General features: G+C 38.3%; 2 protein-coding genes across 7 annotated transcripts in view; one reads left to right on the plus strand and one right to left on the minus strand.

Annotated features, from left to right (window-relative positions):
- Positions 1 to 21,191, plus strand: LOC139978604 (putative ammonium transporter 3). Of its 4 annotated transcripts, none has more exons than XM_071988947.1 (10): positions 1 to 296; positions 4,469 to 4,653; positions 6,704 to 6,859; positions 10,541 to 10,651; positions 11,087 to 11,230; positions 18,020 to 18,230; positions 18,766 to 18,908; positions 19,188 to 19,400; positions 19,655 to 19,781; positions 20,242 to 21,191. In XM_071988947.1, the coding sequence occupies exons 2-10, from the start codon at positions 4,527 to 4,529 to the stop codon at positions 20,591 to 20,593; spliced, it is 1,584 nt and encodes a 527-aa protein (XP_071845048.1). In that variant the 5' UTR covers positions 1 to 296; positions 4,469 to 4,526; the 3' UTR covers positions 20,594 to 21,191. The 4 variants fall into 4 exon arrangements, with proteins under 4 accessions (XP_071845048.1, XP_071845047.1, XP_071845051.1 ...); XM_071988946.1 differs by lacking the exon at positions 1 to 296 and adding an exon at positions 1,020 to 1,077; XM_071988950.1 differs by lacking the exons at positions 1 to 296; positions 4,469 to 4,653 and adding an exon at positions 4,779 to 4,796.
- Positions 20,988 to 27,347, minus strand: part of LOC139978597 (death-associated protein kinase 1-like) — a 90,828-nt gene continuing 84,468 nt past the window's right edge. For all 3 annotated transcript variants that reach the window (XM_071988935.1, XM_071988936.1, XM_071988934.1), the window contains one exon: positions 20,988 to 26,982. In XM_071988935.1, coding sequence (XP_071845036.1) covers positions 25,762 to 26,982 — 1,221 coding nt within the window. In that variant the 3' untranslated portion in view covers positions 20,988 to 25,761. The remainder of the gene's footprint in view (positions 26,983 to 27,347) is intronic.

Consider the following 27,347-nt stretch of genomic DNA (forward strand, 5'->3'; position numbering starts at 1 on the left):
CATATGACCTATGACTATCAAATCGGCTAGATGCTCGATGTAATTAGTTTCGCAATATTCGTATTAGTCAACGCAGCTCTATTGCACACACACTTATATATACGGTAGTAAGACGATTATGCCTGACGCGTGCAGAACCTGAATTTTGCGAATACTGCAGACAACAAAACCAAGTAATTTAACTCGTTAAGAGATAGAAAAAATACCGTACGAGTTGCTTTCGAAACTCTCTCTCTCTGCTATTTTCAGGAAGACTGTTGATATTTTGGGTGGTTTATTTTATCTCTTTTTTGAAGGTAAGTTTTTACAATTTTAACGATATTTAACGATATTTTAACGATATTTTAACGAATTTTAACGATATTTTCTCAAAATCTAGCCGGATTCTCATCATTATTATTATTGTTATTATTATCATTATTTGCTATTACTAGGTTAACGTACATGATATCCTTGTATGATACTCTTACGGTATATATATATATGTAGAGTATATACTCTTATACAGGATTAGGACTATAGGATTTTTTTTTTTATAAATTTTACAACAGGTAACAACATTAATAACATTGATATAGATTTCCTGGAACCTATAGAGCCGATACGTAACAGCTTTGTGAGTTCACTGATCATTATCTTCATTGCCATTCTGCTTTTCTTTTGTGTAATGCACAGAACGTTCATTATAAACCCACCATAGCCAATTAGTATATATGTTAAAATACTCAGATTTAGATGTAGTGTTTCGAAATGTCATACTCATTTTAGCTAATTAGTCGTGGAACTTAATCGTCATAAGATTGAGCGTTCCTTCGACTTGCCGCTGGCGCCTAGAAGTCTGAAATTGTATTCCCCCAAAATGGTGCAGAGCGGATGAGTGTGGTTACACGAGTTGCAGGTAGGTGCAGCTAAATTACAATCTACCCCCTCTTTTCTTATAAAACCTTGTCCAATCAGGACCTCAAATCTGTAGATGAATTCCCCATTGTGAGTAGTTGCGTAATATTGTTAATTAGTCACGAGGAGACCGAGATTTGCCTCTGACGGGACAAGAGCTAAGGGAATCGCCTAGTTTATGTAAGTTGTTACCAATACACTGGTATATTTGTAATTATCACACGATTATGTGCTTGGCATGACTTGTAGGTTTACTTTGTTCGTTTTAAAACAGTGAAAATCGAGTATCTTTTGGGGTTTGCGGGGGATACTGCTCGTACAACTAAGAAACTCTAAGAAAAGTACCGTTAACTCAACGTGTATTTAAGTCCAAGCAAATAGCGAGAGAGAGGGAGAGTTAATGTTTATCCGTAATAATATCCTCCATTTGCACATACATTTTATCTACGGTTCAGTTGTGTATCACAAAGATATGTTGTTTTTTTGTAAGGCGGTCTCGCAACGATTGAGAATGTGTAAGTTTTGTTACGCTATTCATAGAATCGTTTAGCCTGTATATTCTGGCGAACAAGTCCCAACATAATCGCGCTTCCCATGTGTTAGCGCAACTGCGCAACTGCGCAAGTGTGAAGATAATTTACATTATCATTTCTATTTACTCTGTTTAATTAATATATGATCTCTGTAAAAAAAAGTCAGTCATTGCCATAATCTGTGATTAATTTCGTGTAATTTTGTGTAAGTTTTGTTACGCTATTCATAGAATCGTTTAGCCTGTATATTCTGGCGAACAAGTCCCAACATAATCGCGCTTCCCACGTGTTAGCGTAAATGTGCAACTGCGCAAGTGTGAAGATAATTTACATTATCATTTCTATTTACTCTGTTTAATTAATATATGATCTCTGTAAAAAAAGTCAGTCATTGCCATAATCTGTGATTAATTTCACCTATATCAATCAAGGATCAATGGTCGAGGCCATTAGTAAATTAGAGATACCATTAATCATCCTCTTCTTCGCTTTTTGTCTCAATATATTCTGTTGAAGATTATTATATAAGTTCAAACAGCCCGGAACTTTGGGGAATCTGGTCGACATTACAGTATGTAGAGTCTATACTCTTATACAGGATTACGGCTATAGGATTTGTTTACAATTTTAACTACAAACAACAACATAATAACATTGATGTAGATATCTTGGAACCTACAGCCGATAAGTAACAGCTTTGTTTTTTCTTGATTAATGTTTATCAATAAAATCAGAACCAAACACTGAGGGAAAGCCGATGCCTAGATATATCACAACTGCTGCATAAAGTTTTCTGTACTTTTCATTCAGAATCGACACTATATACAATCCCAATACAATAACATTACACTAATAGCACTCTAACACTTTATTGATAGATATTTTGAGGGGAGGTAATCGAAATACGGTGTCTTCTAACAATTACCTTGTTAAAGAACCCCGGCTTTTAGGAATTGAAGCTTTCACGGAATACAATTAAATGATAATCTTGTCCTTGTATTTCAAACTTTGCTGAATCTCTACCTGATTTCTGTTTTGATGTTACTAATTACATATTGACATACTACGTAGATGTACCTTTATGAAGATGTTGCATCGGTATAATTTCTTATTGAGCATTCACTAAGTTACACGAAGAGGTATTTACTCGTATCTGTATATAAGGGTTACTGTATTAAATCTTGATTAAGATCTAAGGGCTCCTTAGTATAGTTAGATATCTTCCAACTGACTCTCTCACCATTTAATTGAGGGTGTCTATTCAGACGGTTTTTATCGATATACTAAACTATCTTGCGAATAGGCTTGTTTGTTCCCTCTATACACAAGCCTTCGCTAAACTAAGGTATTCTATGTCGGAGAATATATGATATTATGAGTATCTGTCATATTTAAAGCTATCCAAGTATATTCTTATTTTCCTTTTCTTGGTCGAAAACAAAAGCATAATGTCTGTATATTAATTTACAATTAAGTTAAATACATATACACGAAGACTTGCCCCTCAACTACCCTCCTCCTATATATGCTATGACCAAGTTTTATTAATGTATAGTGCTCGTATGGGAATGTGCAATGTAACTTATAGTTGATCGTATCGTTAGCAATCCAGCCAATAAATTTCTGTTTTACATTTCAAATGAAACATTTTCAGTTTACAACGACGCAGGGCTGGAGTCTGTGACTTATCTATCTTAGTACGTAATGGATGAAGCTAAGATCCTCACATAAGCATCTCATTAGCCAAAGTTGGCAATTCTTTCGTTCCATCTATTTTTTGTCTCGTTCGTATGATGAATTATTCAGTTGAAATCAGCCGATAGGAGATATTTAATTGGAAGATATATCTCTCTCTATATATAACCAACTTATGCCCAGACTAAAACAAAAAAACAGTAGCATAGTAACGTTAATGACAGTGATATGTAAACTGCAGCGGTTGAGAGTAAAGACAACTTATAGCCTATACGTTCGTATAAGTTGCATGTAAAGACCGGTATAAATCTAAATGAAACTTGCATATGATTTTCATAATTGCACAGACGAAACAAATTAAGTTGGTATAAATATTGGAATTTATACCCTATTATTGCAGGTTACTGTAGTTATTGTATTTGCGGAAACATGCCATTACTCCTGTTTGCTTTCAATGTACTTGTGGGACAAATTATGGTAGATTCACTTATTAATATCTCGAATGTAGAAATTGTTATTCAAATTTCCCCTGGATGATTCTCTTTCATCAATGAAAAACGAACCCTGGACTCTTATGTCTTTATATAACAATAAGGACAATTTTTGTTATCATTCTTGTGCTGTTTTACGCTGGATATAGCCAGTTTTACCGTACATCTTTCATTATCTAACTTCTTGTAATATATTAAGTGCGCCTACGCGCAATAGTGCAAAACACATGTTTTTAATTTCCGTTTAAATTATTAATGGTGTTGTAATAATTTTGAATATTACCGCATGGATTCACAACGGATAGTCGAATAACATACCATTTCATGTCTAAAATGTTAATTTCTTTCTGGGGGAGCACCTCCAACCCTCCCTACATAGGGGTCGGCTTTAACGCCCCCTTACCTCTACCCCAAAGCCAAATCCCCTACTTCATAATCTCCTGGAACCGTTTCTCATATTACGTTCCTGGAATTTTAAATTTGTTTAAAGAAATGCAAATGGATCCTCTAGAAATCAGATGTCTTTATTTATTACAATGATACCATGTTTGTTTGCCCTCAACTGCAATAGTTGCAACCCACTCAAGCAATGTTTGGTCCTAATGCAATTGGACCTTATACAATGTACAGCGGGTCAGTAGTAACGAATATTTTGTACCAGCAGCAAGATCTTGACTCGTAAAAGGGCTTTCTTCGTACAATAATAATTGCTTAGTATTTTCATATCCTATACTATATACAACGCTTAACATGTAAATGTGATTAATAATAGTGATAAGACGCGGTTTTGCATGGTACTATCTAACAAAAACAAAAAATAATATTTTTTTAAATACATTTTCATATTCACAGGAAACATTTAAAGAAGAGCTAAGTACCCCCCTGGCCTCCCCCTTCCTTCTCAAGCATCATGGAAGTTCCAAATGTTACTGTGCTACCAAGTACTGGTGCCCCCATAACAGACAGGGGAGGTAATAGTTGGGATGATGCAACCTGGATTCTGACGAGTTCCTTCGTGATATTTACCATGCAATCTGGTAAGTTAACCTTCGTGATATTTACCATGCAATATGGCAAGTTAACCTTCATGATATTTACCATGCAATCTGGAAGTATACCTTTGTGATATTTACCATGCAATCTGGTAAGTAAACCTTCGTGATATTTACCATGCAATCTGGTAAGTTAACCTACGTGATATTTACCATGCAATATGGCAAGTTAACCTTCGTGATATTTACCATGCAATATGGCAAGTTAATCTTCGTGATATTTACCATGCAATCAGGTAAGTAAAAGACACAGCAGACGATGTACTATTTAATGATTATTTATACTTTGTATTTGCAATCAAAGCAACAAAGTTTATCTTTTGTTGTTCCGTGCATATGGTAGGTTCTGCATGAAGGTTGAGGAGAGAATATGGAGGAAGATGTGGAGGGCGGGGGAGGAGGGGGGGGGTGGAAGGGGGCTTAATAGTTTTCTCTCGTGATTTTTTTCTCTTGTTCACATGTGTCAGGCTGAACATGTACACAATAAATAGTAGTTCGTTTTAACTGCAATATTAATTTATTATTTCATATTTGGATTTTCAGTGCAACATTTCCACCTTAATAATCCAATATTCAATGAAATTAATTCCCAGACAGCTGTCATTTCCTACAAAGATTCGATATGAATTTTAATGTAATGATGCATTTTTTATATTAACTTTTCACCAAATGAATTTAAGCCTGATAGTACTACAAACGTTATGAACTTACAACATCATCAATTCTTAAGACCAAAAAAAATAAAATGAGATCAGTTTTTAAATACTGCGACCTCGAAAGTAATCACACCGCTTGAGTAAATCAGCAACGACTATAATAGTCTTTACACTTAGTGTGTCGGATGCGAAAATCTACATTTAGTTCATCTCGTCATTATGTTCGTTCATATCGATAGATATTTTCTTTGATGTTCACTCAACGTGAAATAACATTTTAAACTGCTACATCAAATGAAGAACTCGTTAGTATTTAATAGCTTTGCTTGAAGCCAGATCGAACAACCTTACTGATATTTTCACTTCCCAAAGTATTTATATCTTAAAAGTAAATATTACCTGGCGTGGGTGGTCTTGATCGTGACTAGTTTAAGGTATTACTGGGAAACGACCATGAAATATAAATGGAGGAACAGCCAGGGTACGCTTTAAAAAGCATATTTTGTTCCCCAATTCTGTATATTGCACGGTGCTGCCTTCAACTTTAATTGATGATGTTAAATGCTCTTAAATGTTAAATTGTTGTAAAATAATGTCGCGTGACACGCTTGATTAACAATCTTATGTCTATAGATTGTTGCAAAAAACCTGGATGCGTTTGTTACGCAAATTCTGACCTCATAAAATTCCCTTGAATGACACAATATTAATAATAATCGGTTGCATTAATTATAACAAATTTTAATGTGTAGTTATTTAGCTCGGCATTGGGGAAGTTTCATGTTAGGCATGGTTTCCAATTTTCAAATTTTGGGCATGTGATCGTTGAAGGCGACTCCCCGGGTACGGGAGCCCTTGGGATCCACCCAGGCGAAAAATAGACGTGAAATATATAATTACTGTAGGTCTACCCGCACAGTGTTTGCTAATACTTAACTACTTGTGTGGGGTTGAGAGGGAGAGAGGGGTGGGGGTTGTACACCCCAACATCCCCCGGACCGTTGCCTGCTCTATAAGGTTGCATATCAATACCCAATTATACAACCCTATAGGGCGTATGGTTTGATGACACTAGCCTAGAAACTCTAGTCCAGTATGTGATATGCTATACTTAATTTTGGGGTGCATTGTCGCAATGAAAGCGAAACATGCCGGTATACTGCATATGTTAAACTTTGTTTTGAATAGTGACGTAACGTATTCCATACATTAAATCGCTTGAAAGTGTTTGGAGTTTGATCTCATGTATATTTGCCAGGTTCGAAATATTACATAACCTATTCATCAAGATCAAAATCATGGTTTCCCTTCGAAACCCATGGACACTAAACGAAGAAAAAACAATTACACAAATTCATCATTTTCTCTACAAATTTTAGGCTTTGGTTTGTTGGAATCTGGCATGGTATCGAGGAAGAATGAAGTTAACATCATGGTGAAGAATTCTGTGGACGTCATCTTTGGAGGCTTATCCTATTGGATGTTTGGTTATGCTTTTAGCTTTGGTACAGATGAAGGTTCAAACTGGTTTTGTGGTGAGTTCTTTATTGTAACTCTCAATTCCATGCAAATCGTAATATCACGAACATATAACTAATATAGGTCATTCGTTCATTATCCAGAATTATCTTACTGTAAGAGGATGGCGGGCGAGGGTTTAATTAAGGGGTGGGTGGGGTGAGAGAGGGGGTGTCCGGGCGATAGTTCTTCTCAAATCGCCCGGACAAAATGGAAGCTCTGTGAATTTTGTATCGAAATTAAATTCCAGTATCTGAATACATAAAATGCAACAAAAGAACATTTTGTGATTACAGTTTATAATTTCCCAACTGAAGGTCACTTTTCATATATATGCACTTTTCTTTAACCAAAAATGGGCACTCTCTTCTTTCAGATTCAATTATCTAAAATGTTTTTCAACAAAACAGCACTTTTTTATTCATATTTATTTTTTTCCTATGGACTATACTTTTCTTTCCAACAAAACAAGACACTTCTAATGACAGTGTTCTTTTAATTTGTGAACTAAAGTTACTTTTCATAACTAAAATGAAAACAAGAAGGGTACTGTCCTTTAACACATAAAGGGAACTTCTAATTTATAATTTCTGTTTTCTGTTTCCTGTAATTGAATGATAAATGGAGCACGTTTTGTAAGATCAATGTACTCTGAAGAAGGTAAGGGAAAATAATGACTGAATGTTCTGAGCATAGGCTGGTAATTAATTTAAATTATGCAAGCTAAATTTATTCATACACCATCAAGCTAACAGCTCTCACATATAAAATGATGACCACGAATTTATTAAAATACATGATGTTATGCAAATTACACACCAACTGCTTCTGCGTGTTGATAATATGTAAAGCGCTTTGTTTATAGACCCGATCTTATTCACTTATCTTTTTTTTTGTGACGTCACAACTGCAGCCAAGTAATTCGAATCATTGTGAGCCGAGTGGATTATCTAATTCTTGTCCTAAGCTGAAAAAGATACATTACCACAATAACAACAATAATTACAATTTTAGCTAAATGAAAATGTAAAACGCATCGATTTGAAGTTCAGTCAAAATAAGAGACAGTTATCGAGAACAGTGATATAATCAGTACATATAGGGTCTTTAGTTTCACTTCGAATATAAAAAGTAAAATTTATAACAATTTTGTTTGGTAGTATTCATCCATATTTTCTCACTCGTTACAAAATTGATCAATTTTGTTCAACAACGTGAGTTCGTCTTTATATGGAAATTTGTGGACAACGAAAACAGTTTGACTTGACTTGACATTTTTGCTATCTGCATTTGGTTAATGAAGTGCAAGTTTCAGCCATTAGGTTTTAAGCACACACATATTTTCAGTTGCTTAACTGGTTCAAGCCGATATTAAGACTAATTTGAAAAAAAAGCTGGTCGATGACATGTTTTTTTTTTATATAATTTTTGTTTTGATTGTTTTTCAATAACAGAATCGTTTAATACTCGCTAATTTGCGTTCATTAGAAATTCTAAGAGATCTAAAAACGTTACCAAACAGAATATATATCTACTGTAAAGGTTCCTGTGTAGTGAAAGGTACAGAAGAGTGAGAGGATATGAGGTATAGAGAAGTGAGAGGGTATGAGGTATAGAAGAGAGAGAGGGTATGAGGTTTAGCAGAGTTAGAGGGTGTGAAGTACAGAGGAGCGAGAGGGTGTGAGGTATATGGGAGAGAGAGGTTATGACGTATAGAAGAGTGAGAGGGTATGAGGTATAGATATAGAGAGTGAACGGTATGAGTAAAGAAGAGTGAGAGGTTATGAGGTATAGAAAGTGAGATGGTATGAGGTATAGAAGAGTGAGAGGGTGTGAAGTACAGAGGAGAGAGAGGGTGTGAGGTATAGAAGAGTTAGAGGGTATGAGGTATAGAAGAGTGAGAGGGTATGAGGTATAGAAGAGTTAGAGGGTATGAGGTATAGAAGAGTTAGAGGGTATGAGGTTTAGAAGAGTGAGAGGGTATGAGGTACAGAAGAGTGAGAGGGTGTGAGGTATAGAAGAGTGAGAGGTTATGAGGTATAGAAGAGTTAGAGGGTATGAGGTATAGAAGAGTTAGAGGGAATGAGGTATAGAAGAGTTAGAGGGTATGAGGTATAGAAGAGTGAGAGGGTATGAGGTTTAGAAGAGTGAGAGGGTATGAGGTATAGAAGAGTGAGAGGGTGTGAGGTATAGAAGAGTGAGAGGGTATGAGGTATAGAAGAGTTAGAGGGTATGAGGTATAGAAGAGTGAGAGGGTATGAGGTATAAAAGAGTTAGAGGGTATGAGGTATAGAAGAGTGAGAGGGTATGAGGTATAGAAGAGTGAGAGGGTATGAGGTTTAGAAGAGTGAGAGGGTATGAGGTATAGAAGAGTGAGAGGGTGTGAGGTATAGAAGAGTTAGAAGGTATGAGGTATAGAAGAGTGAGAGAGTGTGAAGTACAGAGGAGCGAGAGGTTATGAGGTATAGAAGAGTGAGAGGGTATGAGGTATAGAAGAGTGAGAGGGTATGAGGTATAGAAGAGTTAGAAGGTATGAGGTATAGAAGAGTGAGAGAGTGTGAAGTACAGAGGAGCGAGAGGGTATGAGGTATAGAAGAGTGAGAGGGTGTGAGGTATAGAAGAGTGAGAGGGTGTGAGGTATAGAAGAGTGAGAGGGTATGAGGTATAGAGAGTGAGAGGGTATGAGGTATAGAAGAGTTAGAGGGTATGAGGTATAGAAGAGTGAGAGGGTGTGAGGTATAGAAGAGTGAGAGGGTATGAGGTTTAGAAGAGTGAGAGGGTATGAGGTATAGAAGAGTGAGAGGGTATGAGGTATAGAAGAGTGAGAGGGTATGAGGTATAGAAGAGTGAGAGGGTGTGAGGTATTGAAGAGTGAGAGGGTATGAGGTATAGAAGAGTAAGAAGGTATGAGGTATAGAGAGTGAGAGGGTATGAGGTATAGAAGAGTTCGAAGGTATGAGGTATAGAGAGTTAGAGGGTATGAGGTATAGAAGAGTTAGAAGGTATGAGGTATAGAAGAGTGAGAGAGTGTGAAGTACAGAGGAGCGAGAGGGTATGAGGTATAGAAGAGTGAGAGGTTATGAGGTATAGAAGAGTGAGAGGGTATGAGTAAAGAAGGGTGAAAGGTTATGAGGTATAGAAAGTGAGAGGGTATGAGGTTTAGAAGAGTGAGAGGTTTTGAGGTACAGAAGAGTGAGAGGGTATGATGTATAGAGGAGTGAGAGTGTTTGAGGTATCGAAGAGTGAGAGGGTATGAGGTATAGAAAAGTGAGATGGTTTGATTTTTAGAAGAGTGAGAGGGTATAAGATTTGGTCCTAGCTGGATCTCCTTCCGAAGCAAACTGACACGCACGTATATAAAAATATGTAGGTTAAATAGATAAAGTATATATCTGAATATATATATATATAATCAGAAAAGAGAGAAACGCCCGTTAAACTGCTCCCGAACTACTTCAAAAAAACCTTGTCTATGTAAATTTTATCAAAGTTGAAGACATGACGCTTTGATATTAACAGGATCTTCCGCATAGTCAAGCTGAGAGAAAAAAACAAATTTATATATACAGAAAAACATGATTGACATGATGTTACCGGATAGGTGATGATTAAAAACCCCCCCTTCCCCCCCCCCCCAAAATAATAATATTTAAAATAATTATAATGTTGTCCCTCTTTTATTTCCCTATTTTATAAAGGTATGGGTATGTTTTTTACTGACTCAGAAGATCTCGATGACATGGGCTGGATATTTGCTAAATTTGTTTTCCAAGCTTCTTTCGCTACAACTGCAACAACTATAGTATCGGGTAAGTCAGTTCAAATAGACACAATTTTATTCTGAGAATCTCAATTTAAAGGCCAATCAGTATTTTAACTAAGTACGCTAAACTTGCACCGCTATTTGGGTAGTAACTTCTTTATAATTTTATTCGATACGTCCCTCACGCCCAATCACCAGTTCCTTCGAGAAATCTTCGATCCGCCCCTGGTTAAGGGATTTCTGGTAGGAAAGTAGGTTTTAAAACTGTTAGAAGTCTTAGCGTGTACAGTAATAGCTTTATTGGTGTCATTAATGTTGTAATGTTATTCTACTGATTGGGTAGGGGGGTTGGTGCACCTCGGTGTACACATTACGGTGTTGCTGGTTGAAGATTTTCAGTTTATCTATGCATTCAATGGGATATAAATAAATATCTCATGTTGTTCGTCTTTGATGTATTTGCATTAATTCTTGGAAACAGGCGCCATGGCAGAGAGAACTAAACTTGAATCATATTGTGTGGTGTCGCTGTTCAACACCATCATTTACTGCTTCCCGGCTCACTGGGCCTGGGCAGAGGAAGGTGTCTTTTACAAGATGGGTGCCATTGACATTGCCGGTGCAGGTAAGTCTCAAAAACAAAAGCTGGTTCCGTGTTATTTAAATACATTGCACTATTCAAATTGGTTTTAGATGAATGTAATTTAGTGTAATGTTCGGTGTTACGGGTATACGCTCTTGACTCCAGAAAGTAAGAATTCACTTTTTGAGAGTGTCCGCAATGTTCACTCTTTCGAGAAGGATTCCACGCAGATTATACTTTAGAAGTTTGTAAAACAAATTGTGCTTACAGAGTGAAAAATACTCATCATTGTTGAGCCTTATTTGGTATTTAAGTCACACTTACAAGAGCGAAATTTACGTCTATAAAGAATTGTTCTTCCGGACACTCTCAGAGAGTGAATTCTCATTCTGTGGAGTTAAGGGTGCATGACGTAGATGATCTCGTTCTAATTGTGGTAATTAGCCAAATCAATTAGCTTCATCAATTAATAACAATAACAATGTCAGCCGACAGTGTAATGATGTAAACTAGTTTACACCTATGTATATCATCATATTTGCAATGAAGATTTTCTTGGCCCTTACTCAGTAAAGAAATGCAGATCATAGGGGACAGCAGCCACTATCTAAAGTCGCAGGATAATCCCGTTGGTAGAGTTTAGGATTTGAAATCCTGACGTCATTTATACTGGTATACGCTGGTATACGCATACTGGACTACGCATCCCGTTCTGGTTTATACGCATCCCGTACTGTACTTGACTCGTTCCTACTTGTTTGAGCACATGATAGAACATATATACAATTTCAGGGAAAGTTTACACTCATTCTACAGCCTTGGGGTAGAATAAATGTCCTTCAGTCGTCGTACGTCAAAGAGACCTAAAATACCAGTAAGTTTTAAGGACGCGGCTATAACGATACTATATGTGAATACGACACGACCAACAAAATTTTAATTAAGTTCTTACCAACACAAAAAAGAAAAAAAAATGAAAAAATCAACTGAATTATAGAAAGTACAATGAATGTCACTTCAAAGCCAGGTACTTATAGTGAGCATCTCACTTAAAAGAGATCTACTTATTGAAACGGTTTTTTTTCCATAACATATTTAAGGGCAAGGACATCAATATTTGCCAAAGTACTCTTCTTTAACCTTAATCCTTCCCCGTTTCCATTTACTTCTGCGGAGGTCATCGTCGAAAAGAGGATTAAAAATTACCATTATAATTAACTTTAGATTTCAGCAAATAAGATTAAAAAGTTATACAATAGTTATACGATAAAAAGAAAAAGGGAAGGAATACGCCCTGTCGTGCAGAATCACTGTTTGTCAATTCTAATTTGAAAGGGACAGAATTCTCAATGAAGTAATTACGCCAGTATGACCGTTCTTAAATTAAGTTTCAGATTTAGTTATTTTCGAGTTTTGAGAATAACAACACCAACGGAATCTTATATAAAATCATTTAATAATTGATAACTTTGTATCACCGTACATAGAGAGATACATTGCCTTTATCTATATCGAATCTCTAAATAGCCGAATGTATCCTTTTAGTTGCAAATATCTGGTCACTGTAATGCAATTATAATACATTATAGAAACCCCAATTCCCTGAATAGGATTATCTCAATCTACCAATCGATGCCGAGGTGCCACAGGTTGCTATGGAGATCAAGATTGAATGTACACAAAGATGAGAACGAGAAAGAGAGAAAAAGAGAAATATATCTGCCCAATTTTATGTAAAATCCTATCAACCTTGTTTGTAAGTTTGCTAAAAATAAAGGTCGTTACGACTTTTAGTATAATTGGGTTTCAAAGATTGAAGATTTGTTTGTCTGTTAATACTGTCTGTTAATATTGGGAAGATTTATGTCCACACGATTACGTCCTTGAACTGAAATAGTGAAAATGGCTTAAAAGTAAGACAGTGATTCTCCCAAAGAGAGAAAACCAAACCACTTCAGAGCGAAAAGAAGACATTGCGTGAGACCAGAACGGTGTTTCAAAGATTGAAGATTTGTTTGTCTGTTAATACTGTCCGTTAATATTGGGAAGATTTATGTCCACACGATTACGTCCTTGAACTGAAATAGTGAAAATGGCTTAAAAGTAAGACAGTGATTCTCCCAAAGAGAGAAAACCAAACCACTTCAGAGCGAAAAGAAAACATTGCGTGAGACCAGAACGGTGTTTATGTCTGTGGGTGGTGGTGAGGGGAAGGGGAAGGGAAGGGGGGTGGGCATGGAATAAAGGTAGAAAGTGACCTCGAAATTCTCTTTCGTATACTAATATTGTCATTTTGTCAAGTGTAAATTTTCCATTTTATTAAGGTATGTTGTGTACAGCTTGTGTATATATAGTGTACGTATAGCTTCATGAATCATGCAGGCCTGTTCATATCGTCGTACTTTATCAAGCGCTTACGTCATACATGAGAACCTCAACTTATAGTAACCTAGTTTCATTTCAGTACTGTACAGTGTACCCTTACAAATAGTCAGGTGGCTTAGCAACAATTTTCAGGCTTAACGTTACCGACCGGACAAAAGCACCAAATTTGGCATGGAGTTTCTTTTCGACCTATCTATCGATTTTATCCGTGGAACCCACTTTATCAGTTCCGATTTTTCAAGATGGCCGCCAAAATCCAAGATGGCCGCCAGAAAAAAGGAAATGCCATATATCTGGCTGTAAAAATCGGAGATGAACAAATGAGGGGTCAATTCAGGTGTTTCCGGGGTCACTGAAACAGATGATGACCATGGCATGTTGCTTGAGTAACCCACTTCCAAGATGGCGGCCAAAATCCAAGATGGCCGCCAGAAAAAGGAAATGTCATATATCTGGCTGAAAAAATCGGAGATGAACAAATGAGGAGTCAATTAAGGTGTTTCCGAGCTCACTGAAACAGATGATGGTCATTGTATGTTGCTTGGGCCACCCACTTCCAAGATAGCGGCCAGAATCTAAGATGGCCCCCTGGAAAAAAAGGAAATTTCATATATATTCAATCCCCAGACCCCTGTGCCCTTTTCTGATCGGGACCATCAAACCTTCCGTCCTCAAACGTGTAAATGAAACCGGGCTAGCACCCTGACTATATGTTTTGGCTGGTATTCTAATTGTGTCACTTTGGCTCAGGAAGCCACTTAGGACTTATTGGGGAACTTTGAGGTGTGATCGACCGTGGATAGACACTGTCGCAAAGCCCGTTATTATATGGGAGTAACGAGTGTCATGTAAGACTGATTACATTGAGTCAACTATATAATAGGGTAACTTGAGGGAAAACCGACCAGATGTGAATACCGACTCATTGAGAGATTTTGTACGATTGTGCACCCTTCATAAATACAACGTCAATTGTGCGAACAACACACGCTAAGTCAGGTCACTAGTCATCTGAGGTATTTAGGTCATTCTTTTCGAACCTGTACTCCAGGGCTGCTATTAGCGAGGATCTCCAGTAAGACTTGTTGTCTGGTATAGACAAGGCCCCCCCCCCTTCATAAACACAACGTCAATTCTGCGAACAACACACGCTAAGTCGGGTCACTAGTCATCTGAGGTCAACCAATAACACTAATAACCAAGACAACAACAATTACAACCAATAACACCAATAATGAAGGCGTGAAACCATCATTCCCACACCAACCGGACAAAGGGACACTCAAACAAAAGGTGTTGCATAGTCCTGATGGCTTTACAGCCCACACAGGGACAAATCCCATAACCTAATCGCCACCTGACTAGGCGAAAATGGTTAGTGATGAGGACCCCATGTGCAATCCTCGCCAAGTCCCGGAGACGGCTTTCTAGTGACCTACAACACACAGAACACCACACATCTGGAGAGATGGCGGTTTGGCAAGCCGAGGGACCCACGTTCAGCAGAACATCTGGCCCACCCTCCTCTTTGATGGCAAAGTGAGTCACCAATCTGAGTATACACCCCCCCGTGTCGCCTTTGGCTGGTTATTGGAAAAGGATCCGGGCCAGAAGTGGCGAAAAAGAAAACCACCCCAGAACGTAACAAAAAAGGCAAACGAGTTATTCTCAAACGCAACGAAAAAAACCTTTCAAAAGGAGAAAGCGCAGTTAAGATGGTAGGTGGACCAAACCATGCCCACCCGCTCAAGGGGGCCTTTTACAGAACGGTCCTTTTGAGAAGGTTTGGTTTTCACTTTCCCCAAATGAAATAAAAAATGATCCTCTCCAATCGCACCAAGGCATAATCTGGTGCAGCGATCACCGTACCAGGATACCAAAGGAGAGGAACAATAAAACGATTGACAACTGTAACCTTCCCAGGGAGGGAGAGTCACCTCCGATTGAATGTGTCGAGCCTTGCCTCCACCTGATCAGACTTCTCGGCCCAAGTGGTGGCCTCCGGGGCACCATAACCTAGCCAGATGCCGATTACCCTGATCATGACATCTGACCAAGTAATATCGAACGGGAGGGATTGGCCACGCCAACCCCCTGAATGCAGCCCTTTGGTCTTGGACTTGCTAAGTCTGGCACCAGTAGCCTCTTGGAAGGTGGCCAAAACCTTCGATAAAGGCTTGAAGGTGACGAGGTCCGACACAATACAAGTGACGTCATCGGCATGTTGCACGCATTTAACTCTAGCCCCACCCGGTACATTGAAAGGTCGAAACCCCAAGCATCTGTTCAGCGAGGTACTGAGCGTTTCGCTGAAGAGAACATACAACAACGGGGAGAGGGGACAACCCTGACGGACTCCCTTCGAACCGGGAAGGGACCAGAAGTAAATCCGTTAACAGTGACCATGCTCGTGACGTCCTTATATAGTAACGAGACCCAACGAATAAACACTGATTTCAATCCGAAGGACTCGCACAGCTCAAGTCTGGAGAGGACCTACAATATCCGGCATCACATTCGCTTAGCGATTTCCTAATGCTTTGGCCAGGATTTTGTAGTCCAGATTTAACAGCGTTATTGTACGCCTATTAGGGTCCAAAGGGTCTCCTGACTTTGGGAGGAGAACAATATTTCCAGCCCTCTGTGTTTGGCTCATGTAATTCAACTGGAAAGCGGTAGCGAACACGTCTCTTAAGTCCCCACCGAGAACCTCCCAGAAGGTCCTATAGAACTCAGCAGGGAGGCCATCGGGACCGAGGACTTTCCCTTCTTCATCGCTGTTACCGCTGTCCAGAGCTCACCAACGGAGAGATTCGAACCCAAGCTATCGTTTTACTATGAGTGGGGGGGGGGGGCCTTGTCATAACATATAGTCAGGGTGCTAGCCCGGTTTCATTTACACGTTTGAGGACGGAAGGTTTGATGGTTCCGATCAGAAAAGGGCACAGGGGGTCTGGGGAATGAATATATATGAAATTTCCTTTTTTTTTCCAGGGGGCCATATTGGATTCTGGCCGCTATCTTGGAAGTGGGTGGCACAAGCAACATACCATGTCCATCATCTGTTTCAGTGAGCTCGGAAACACCTTAATTGACCCCTCATTTGTTCATCTCCGATTTTTACAGCCAGATATATGACATTTCCTTTTTTCTGGCGGCCATCTTGGATTTTGGCCGCCATCTTGGAAGTGGGTTACTCAAGCAACATGCCATGGTCATCATCTGTTTCAGTGACCCCGGAAACACCTGAATTGACCCCTCATTTGTTCATCTCCGATTTTTACAGCCAGATATATGACATTTCCTTTTTCCTGGCGGCCATCTTGGATTTTGGCCGCCATCTTGAAAAATCGGAACTGATAAAGTGGGTTCCACGGATAAAATCGATAGATAGGTCGGAAAGAAACTCCATGCCAAATTTAGTACTTTTGTCCGGCCGGTAACGTTAAAGTTGCTAAGCCACCTGACTAAAAACCGTATGCCACTTTCATATATCTGGTACACTCCCTGTCAATATGAATGCTGTGAAGCAGTGTTTCTTACACCCCTTCCTTACCCCCTCACCAACCCTAGGGAAACAAGGTGCAATCACTTATTTATTAGATAAATCAATTCAGAATAATAGCAAACTTAAGCGCTCTTACCTTTTTTTCGGTAATTTTCTAAAACTTCTATGAAATTGTGCGGTATATATCTTTAACGCCATACTAATGAAGGCAATTAGGGTTTGAAGTTTTTGGTTCGCTATTGTAAGGTTATTACAACGAATTCAACCATCCTCACAAACAACTTTGTGCTTAATTTTATTGCCGTGGTGGGAAAACATATTCCCTATTGACGTCACTCATCACGACACTATAGCAACAATTAAGAATAGACTGCTACGAAAATGCTGAATTCTCCGCCAGGCTATAATTGCCATCTTCTCAGGCCCAGGGATTGTCGCCCCCTCCCCACCCATGCAGACAAATGTGCCCCATTTATACCACTCGCTGTTTTAATAATTTAAGCGAAAACTAATAGAAATTTAAGGTCGTTAACAGAGGCGTCGCCAGACATTTCAATCTTGGGGCACAGCACTTAATTAGGTGCACATGTTTATTGTTTTGTTGTTTATTGTCCTGGGGGAGGGGCTTAAGGGGATGTGGTGCCCCCTCCCCTTTGATTTATTAAGGGTCCTTAGATGTAATCTGGTGCTATATTTTGCAACTTGTCTGTCCGATATTTATGTTTTTAATTGAGGCAGATGAAGTTTTTGTTTGAATCGCATCTGGGGGGCACCTGGAGGCACGATTTGTTTGGGAGGGCACGTGCCCCCCCCCCCCAGGTCACCCCTTGTCTACGCCACTGTTCGTTAAGTGGGAGATTTACATTACGAACCCGATCAGATCACTGTTTAAGTTTTGCAAACATATATCATCAATATGTTGGTTTATCATCATGAAGGTGCAGTACATTTAGTTGGAGGGATAACAGGTCTGGTTGCTACACTCATGTTGAAACCAAGGAGAGGAAGATTTGACGGGTCAAGGGACACCCAGATGAGTAACCCCACCAACGCCCTCTTAGGAATGTTTATGTTGTGGTGGGGCTGGCTGGGCTTCAATTGTGGCAGTACTTTTGGAATATCGGGAGGAAAGTGGAAGCTGGCAACGAGGTAAATATAATTTCGACAGTAAATTAAGAGATTAAAGAAAAAATAGAGAGAAGAGAAAAACATGTATCAGTTGCACGGATTTCATAGATCACGCCCACCCCCCCCCCTTCAGTTCGTTTTTCCTATGTCACTTCTGTGACATCATAATGGATCGATTCCCCTAAAGATAATACAAAACGGCCACAAATGTTAGACGAGCATCGGTATTTTTTGTATTCTCATGAAAATTCCAGTTCACTCCGGTTTTGTACAATAAGTTACTGCTCTCTTTTTCCGCTCGTAGCCTCATTTGTTTTATACTTTAGCCATTCACTTTCGATATATTTTCAAGAAAAAGTACAAGTATAATTTTTTTTGTAAGTATCAATGCGCTTTCTTACTGTCATAAGAAATTTATTATACCAAAAAATAACTTAGTTTACTGTGCCAGAAAGAAGTTCAAAAATACTTTCCTTTCCAGTGAACAGAAAGATTTGATAAAACAAAAAACCTTAATCAAATTTGTTATATTGAATATTCATTTCTGCGTTTGCAGAGCTGCAGTTACAACGTTGACAGCCTCAATAGGGGGCGGTATTACAGGAATTGTTGGCAGTCGCCTCATCAAACCAAGCGGACGAAAATTCGATATCAGTTATTTAAATAATGGGGTTCTAGGCGGATTAGTCTCAATCACAAGTAAGTATAATTTTCACTTTGGGACAGGTTTACTTCGATTGCCTTGCATTTGCGTCTTACAGCAAAGAAAACAAAAATGCTGGCTGTTAATCCGTATTGCTTTATTATGGCTTAACTCTCCCAATGGAAGCTATTACTGAAATATAACAATACAAGGGTAAATCAAGAATGACTCTACTTCATTTTAAACCATCTTGCTAGCCTTAAATATCATGGTATAGGTTCCTTTGTTAAAATTTTCATTTTCAATTTTCATGATCTGGACTTTCTTTCTTTAAGGTCTGTGCGCCCTCTCTCGCCCATGGGAGGGCTTAGTCATCGGCGCTATAGGTGGCCTCCTCGCTATATCATCACCGTTTTTTATCGAGAAGTTAAAGATCGATGACCCAGTCGGGGTTATTGGAGTACATGCGGTAGCAGCTACGTGGGGTCTCTTGTCAGTTGGTTTATTCGCCGAACCGGATGAAATCCAAGCAATTAACTCAAGATATGGTAATTTGTTAAACACCATTTATAAATTTGGAATAATGGGATTGGGTGAATGGGGGGGGGGGGGGGGAGGGCGGAAGGTGGAAGAAATATCCCCTTAACGTTCGTCTCCTACGCCCTTAACGAAAGTGAGCGTACATGTTGAAATTTAGCCTTTGACCTCGTGCTTTCATGATAATAAGGGGGCATGAACTTTCTACTATATCACGTGTTGTTTTATATATGTATTCGATAATTTTTTATTGATATTTTGACAGGTTTATTTTACGGTGGGGGGTTCGAGCTACTTGGGATACAGGCCTTGTTTGCTATTGTTATCATGATCTGGACAGCAATGTCCTCATTCGTACTTCTTTTCATCGTCGATAAATCCCTTGGTTTGAGGTGAGTTGAATCTTTTACATACTCTTAAGACAAGAAAGCTGGTACTGAGGTTAAGTTGGGCCTGACAATATAAGTAAGGGGTCAGGGTTAAAATGGTGCCCTGCAACAAAATTGTCTGGGTCCATTTTGGCGGCTCTCGATTACTCTGTTAATATTCAAATAACACAAGAGTCCTTAAAGCTGTATATATATATATATATATATATATATATATATATATATATATATATATATATATATATATATCTATATTTATATATATATATATATATATATATATATATATATATTTATATATATATATATATATATATATATATATATATATATATATATATATACACTGTGTGCTTGGAACCATTTTCTGTAGAGCTTCTTTGCACTTAGACAATCTCTTACATATACATAACCGCATAATTAAGTTCACATGAATCTTATAAGAATCTTTAACTCTCTGCAGGTGTTCAGTGGAACATGAAATTTTGGGTGCTGACATCGTTGAACACGGTATTAACAGTCTAACTTCGGAGGAAAGACAAAGCGTTATCCGTCAATTCGCAGAGTTAGGACACCCATCACCATTTGATAAGTTCGGCAACTATATCCCGGACGACATGGGCTGCATGTCAGATCAATCTATTCATTGCTTTGGGAAAAGGTCCAATGTTTTCACGGTAACCGATGTTGAACATTCAGATAATAATAAGACTTACCATGTGCCGAATGCTCTGGACATCAACAGTGGTAATGGACTAGAAGTGAAATCGCTTGAACGCGCAGCGGCCACAAATTTGGCGTGCATTGCAGACTGATTCCTCGTGATACCGTTCCTGTTCATCTGGCTAATAGCAGTGTGTGATCTGGAAATCCATGAAAATAGCAGAAAGGTCTTACAATAGTTTGTAAGCACGGAATAGGTAGTTCTATCGGCTTCAGTTGACGTAATACACACACAATTTCTACGAAACAAACGCTTTACTTATAATTCTAATCCCATTAGATAACAGACAGCTGTTATAAGTGTTAAGTTAATGCGAAACCTGATATGTTCTTATACGGAATCATAACATCTCTGTGGCTTAGGCTACTAAATTATTAGTACGGATGAATGTTAGGATAACACTTTATCAGTTGTAGTCTGTTCATGGTTTACCACAATTTATAACAGGGCACAATGGTTAGAAATAGTACAATAAATGATTGCAATAATGAAATACCTTTATTTTTAACGTCTTCATTTTATTATCATTAATAATGTATAAAAGGTATCATTTTATTTGTACAAAGAAATAATAAAGTAGAGTAAAGGTAATATCATTGTAGATGTCGATGCAAAAACGAAAAAAAAAGTAACAAAAATAGAACCCAAATGTGCATTTTGTTATTAATTAATCCATATGTAAGGTATAGCATCATGCAGTATTGATGTAACATTTCTATTCTGAAACTTTACCAAGAACACACACTTTTAAGACTTTTATATATGTATTTACAATATAAACAACAAAGGTTAGTATTAATGCGCCATATCTACATATGAAAAAATAATAATTGAAGGTAGAAATACTTTGTAAATGTCAAATGTATCCTCATACATATTTATTAGGATAAATAATGTATGATGTTGACATGAATATAGTAAAATTAAAATAATTTATCGCCTTGGTTGATCTTTCGATCCACATACAAAGACATAACTGACATAAACAATTGAGCAGTACAAGTACCAACAAGTACCAACTCGCGTATTCGAAATTAACGATATCGGGTAACTGCTTTTGTACAAAACTGCGCCTAATTAAAAAGTGTTCACCTCATTAGTATTGTATCTCATTGTCCCACGAACAATAAATGACATTTCTATAATTATCGCACAATTTTTAATGATTTTATTTTGATTCAAAGTCGAGCCACAAAATTGTGGTCAGCAGCCGGAAAAGGATAAAACATAAATAAAATACCCACAGAAGTAAGAAAAGCTTCAATGATGTCTTTGAGCTACCGTAGTTATTAAACCTTTTTTACATGCACGTAACCGAATGCAGAAAATCTGATAATGTGGCAGTGTCTATTTTTCACTTCACGGTCACAAGCAGCCATATTTCGAAACAGACGTTACTTTGCTCAACAAAAATAAAATTTAAGCAATTACTGAAACAACAAAGCAAGACATTTCAGTACGTCTTCTTTCTATGTCACGGTTTCCTTGGTTTGGAAATTAAAAATGTCTGTCGGCTGAAGCTTCTTAAAATGGATTATAACATCAGAGGTAACATGCAATACCCTGTTGTACCTTTCATGCGACAACCAAGCCCCCCTACTCAAGATGGTCTCTCCTTCTTTGTGCAATACAAGTATGGTAAAAATATTATGAATGTCTTAGTTATACAAAACTTTGGCCTTATGTTAAACCTATAACTGACCTGCCCAATCGATAGTTGAAAGAATAGATATCAAGAAAAACAACATTAGCATGAAATGACTTTGGTTGGGTACTTTTAGGAGGGGCAGTATGTTGAGGGCAGTATAGATGAATAAAGTGACAACTCTCTATATATTTAATTTAATTTACAGGAAAATATCTTCAAAATGTATGTGGCAAGTCAACCAGGTAGTCTTACTACCTTTAAGGGTTAATTTCTGTCTCTTAACTTTCATCCTATAAAATGTATCAAATTATCACCTTCTGTTCATCAGAAATAATTGCAGAGTTAATAAACTGCCAAAAAGAACATTAAAATATCATTCTTTAGATTAAAGAGTTAGTTTTTACTTTTAATTATCCACTAAACACCACCCATAGAACGAGAACTGTCAATCAGTGATATCAGCCACGTATCCTCGACGGTGGGGGAGTGGTCACTGCTATATTATTATGAACCATAATGCACACTGCATGTAAGAAGTGCTGTGTTTGTGTGGATGCAGGTAACTGCCTTAACTATTCTGAGTAGGTTCTTTATTTTACAATTTTCTCTCACCAAATATAAATCATTTTTAATCCACTCCAAACGTAAAGCCATTTGATCCATAAACACTGGAACAATGTTTGTGAAAACAGAAATAAAACCCATACATGAAACTACTTTCAAGACAGGATCTTTAAGAGACTCTACAAAGAGTTTTGGGAATACATTTTGCAAAGGTGAAAGGAACCCTGCGTGGTGTCGTTAGCACACTTCTATTGCAACTAGGTAAAAACAGAAAGGGAGAAAGACTTCTAGTAATACCCCTCCCCACCACCCCACCCCACCAAAAAAAGATCCAGAAATAAAAACTAAAATATGAAATATTTCTTTTCACAAATAAATACTATAAAGAAGGAAACATTTGGTAAACAGTTAAAGCTGAAATATTGAACTACTTTGAAGCGTATTAATGGGTAATAACTATACAGGTCATGCATGGACTAATACCACAGCAGATACACGAGTTTGACATCCTCTGAGCTCTTCTCAATGAATTTTGAAATATTTATTGTTATATATTTATATTTGAGTACTTGTGCTTCTAATGTATGAGTTACTTGATGTATGTACTTCATCTAGATATAATTTAAAGGGCCTAACTTTCGACCTTTGCAGGACCATCTTCCCTAAGGACAAAATTAAAACAGACAGACGAACAGACAACTCTATGTTTCATCTAACAGAATATTGAAGACGAGCTATCACTGCATCGCCCTAATTTAGCAACAAAATCTACTAAACCCAAATCTTAGGTAATAAAGTTTCAATTTAAGTTTAATTATTGCACAATTACAGCAGGCAGATTTCCAAAACGTGTAATTACCCATTTCTAGAGGTGGCACAAATTTAGTAGCAACTACCTTGACACATTTTGTCGACATCACTAGAATATTATTATTATATGACAGTACATCCACATTGTAAGAAGTAACAAGTTTATATATGAAAGTACATGGACATGTTTTTGAGATAATTATATATTTCATAGTTTTGAGACGGATACATATATTGTGTTCAGCCTGGGTGCTAAGCTGCTAGTCACGTTGTTGCTATAAACCATATTACTCAATTACACTTCAAATTCTAGTTTACTAGTTATGTACAGATATTCACAAAATATTTTTGTGATTAAGTTCACTGATGTAAAATACAGAGTCATAGATTGGCGGTGGGGGGGGGGCAGGGAAAGCTGTCTCTATGAGATTCCCGTTGCCTTATCGAAAGTAGGCCTACGATAATGTGACCCCCTGGATAGTATGAGCTATTTCAGTTCGTTTTAGCTGAATGTGAATATCATTTCTTCTGATTTCATTAGTCAGTAGTTTGCAGTATATATAAAGACTACATCCACCTTTAGAATGCCCTAGTGTGCTTTTCATATCTTCAGTTACCTATGTTATAAATAAAACAGAGCTTTATTTTTCACCTACAAAGTGACTTTACCGAATAAATGTTTTCTAATTGACCTTGTTTTCGGGGAGTGAAAACTTTCAAGGCCATTACAAGTTCCATTTCTGACAATCTGGGAGGCATTTTTTGCATCAAATATCTTGTGCTTAGATAGTGTCATGATGGTCCCTTTTACGTTTTAGTTTCAAGTTTTATTAATCATGATAAAGGCCCTAACTTAAACCTGAATGTCAGAAATTACTTGTCAGATGTGACTTTTGTTAAAATATATTTATGACTGAACCCTGAACCCCATCAAGGCCCTGAGGCAGGCCCCTGGACACCACCTGATAACAGCTTTGCACCAAGGCGCTCAAAATGTGCGCTACGCACACAAACCTTCAGGTTATCAATGTTCGGTCATTTATGTCCCCCCCCACTTTTCAATAAGGATTGATGCCCTGGTGAACAAAGAAATTTCAGTGCCATTTAAAATAATTTTTAAGATCACTATTGACTGGTGTATTATTATGCACTGTTCCAACTTGTTGAAAGTTTTGTGTATTAAAGTTAGAGGACCTGAAGTTGCAACAACAAAACTAAGGAAACATTTAAACTTAGGTTACAGTTTTTGGCAGTGTACTTGTTTATCAGACAGAAACTATCAGGGGCTATGATTAAGATTTAGAAATGTGCAAACAATGTGAGGCCTCCTTTCATAGTGACTTATTCCATATGTTATTGATTCAAACTCTTATAACGACTCAAGTGCCGAAATAACACCCCTACCATTGATTCTGACATCACGCTTTGTTACAATAGTTTGGTTATCAACAAATAGCCACCTTTCTCACATTAATAATCATTTAAAGAATGCCAATTTGGTCTTTTTTCAAAGGAAGAGAAGAGGAGAATGCCCTCCATGTGCTATCTCTGGAGGTATTCCTACAATAATAATTTAGTCTTTCAGCTTCCAAACTCCATCATCAAACCTGAGCAAGGTCATCTTCCCTTGTCAAACTAGTCTTCTGAGGTCTAAGGTTAGGTGATTGCAATCACCTCACATGTCTCTCTGGTTACTTATTTCCCCAACTCCTGATAATCACATTTCTACAGATGGTATCGTTTCGATCTCCTTTCTCTATTTCTCCCTGCCATAATTTAACTGTCGATTGAAAATGCAACCGTACTCCGGCCTGAAAATGGCAATAATCATACAAAACCCACAGTCATTATCTAGAATTTTAACAAAATGTGTCAGGATTAATCAGAATTGCACTGAGTGACTTGTAAGAAAAAAAAATAGGGGGAGAAATATATATGGACATTTACAATAAAATGTATTGTTTCTGTATTTTCTACCTTGCATACCCCACATCATAAATATTCTTTAAACTATTTAGGTAGAATTGATTGGACTGGTCTTGAGCTGCATTTGTCCTGCTGCTTGATTCTATTTGTTCATTATTTCTTCAACCTCTTCGAATGTCTCATTTTTGTGTGTGTGACTGCATGTATGTGCGTGAGTCTGATAATCTCTTTAAAGTACATATCAGAGATAACTAGATGTTTAAGGAAAGGTTTCAAAATAACTACAGCCTCTGTTCATCCGGGTCGATCTTTCATCTTGAAGCTACCGTGCTAGTTGAGTTATTCGAACTGCTGGAGTGAGGGATGCCGACCTCGTCCAGCATCTGTGGATCGGGCAAGAATTTAAAGAGAGGTGAACTCATGAGGACCAGTTTCACGGCATCCTCTCGGCCCAGCTCTTCCAGTTTCTCCACCAGGTTTCCGATGGTGGCTTCCTTGTAAACGTGACTCCACTGAAGCAGGGTCCTCTCCGTGGGGCTCTCCGATTCGTTGGGCCCGCACCGGCAGTGTAAGGAGTCCAGATGGGGGATCTGCTCTTGCAGTCCCAGTTTGAGGGCCAAGAGGCACCAGTCCTTTCCAAGGGGTTCGGGGGGATCCAGAAGCATCGCTAGGTGCCTCCTGACCAGGCCCGGAAGCTCTGATATGTAAAGGTCCAATCCCGACACCAGGCTGTACTCTACCGCCTCATTGCCGTAACAGAACAGATCCCGGAAGGCTTCGTCCTCCGAGGTGATCTTATTGGTGATTGTTCTCTGTTCGGACATTTGGGCCCGGAAGATGGACAGAGGCTCGTAGCTCATCACGTATCTGTCGTGGACTTTCAGCTGTGAGGCACTCAGGATGTCGTAGTTGAGGAGCATGCTGGGATAGCTTTCCAAACTGACTTGTTTCACCAGGTGGATGAGATCCTCTAGGAAGATGAAGCAGCCCTGTCTGCTATCCTGTTGACCTCTGACCTGTATGTCAATGCTATGACCTTCATTGCACAATCCAAGCATGGCCTCGATGGTCTCGCTGACGCACTTAGCGCCGTCCTTCCACAGAATCAGATCTGTGTCTGGGTCTTCTATCTCGTGTTCAAAGTGCCTTCTCAGGGCCATCTGGACCCTGGAGAATAACCCGGCTGGAAGAATCACGGTGTATTCGCTCACCTGTAGACGGACCCCACCGTAGACGTAATCCTGGTGTTCCTCGGTTCTGTCCCAGACGTCGACTGGCGGTTCACAGTTCATTATCGATGGGAATTCACATATGGCTGTGCCTTGAAGGCAGACGTCCATCGCCTCTAAGAGCTGGGCAATGTCCAGAGGCTCGGCGTCTGGGAACATTTCCTGAATGAAGTGGATGCTGTAGTGTCCTTGCGGTTGCTCCATGTTTTCTGGTGCCAGTAATTGACCAATCACAGAGGAGCAGAGCCATCTGGGATCGACCACTATGACTTCCCGAAGCAGATCGGCTGAAAAACATTGCACCTGTGAACGGAAAAGTAAACCCGATGAAGATGATCAAGCAAGAAATGAAAGAAGAAACGAGAAAGAATGATAGTATGATTACAATTCAACTAAACTATTCTCTGATTATAAAACAACAACTTCAAAAAAAGCAACATTCAAGCACCAAATATGAGCCTTTTGCCAAATCACATCAAGGGACACAGTAGGTTGTTAGTAACCAACAGATCAAAGCAGTTGTGTGTTTGCTGTGTCATGTCTCTTGTCATGCTCAAAAGAGATTGTTACTGGTTGCATTTTAACATCACAAACGTTAAATACCTTCAAAAATGTATGTAACTTCTTGAATGTATAAGATTAACAGGTAGTCTAGGCTAGGCCAAGCT

The sequence above is a fragment of the Apostichopus japonicus genome, chromosome 13, assembly GCF_037975245.1.
Source record: "Apostichopus japonicus isolate 1M-3 chromosome 13, ASM3797524v1, whole genome shotgun sequence".
NCBI lineage: Eukaryota > Metazoa > Echinodermata > Holothuroidea > Aspidochirotida > Stichopodidae > Apostichopus > Apostichopus japonicus.

Bases quoted from the DNA above. Each gene is read 5' to 3' on its own strand.
- LOC139978604 (XM_071988947.1), top strand. From the start codon at position 4,527: ATGGAAGTTCCAAATGTTACTGTGCTACCAAGTACTGGTGCCCCCATA. The intron at 4,654-6,703 runs GTAAGTTAACCT...TACAAATTTTAG, and splicing joins GATATTTACCATGCAATCTG to GCTTTGGTTTGTTGGAATCT. The intron at 11,231-18,019 runs GTAAGTCTCAAA...ATCATCATGAAG, and splicing joins CATTGACATTGCCGGTGCAG to GTGCAGTACATTTAGTTGGA.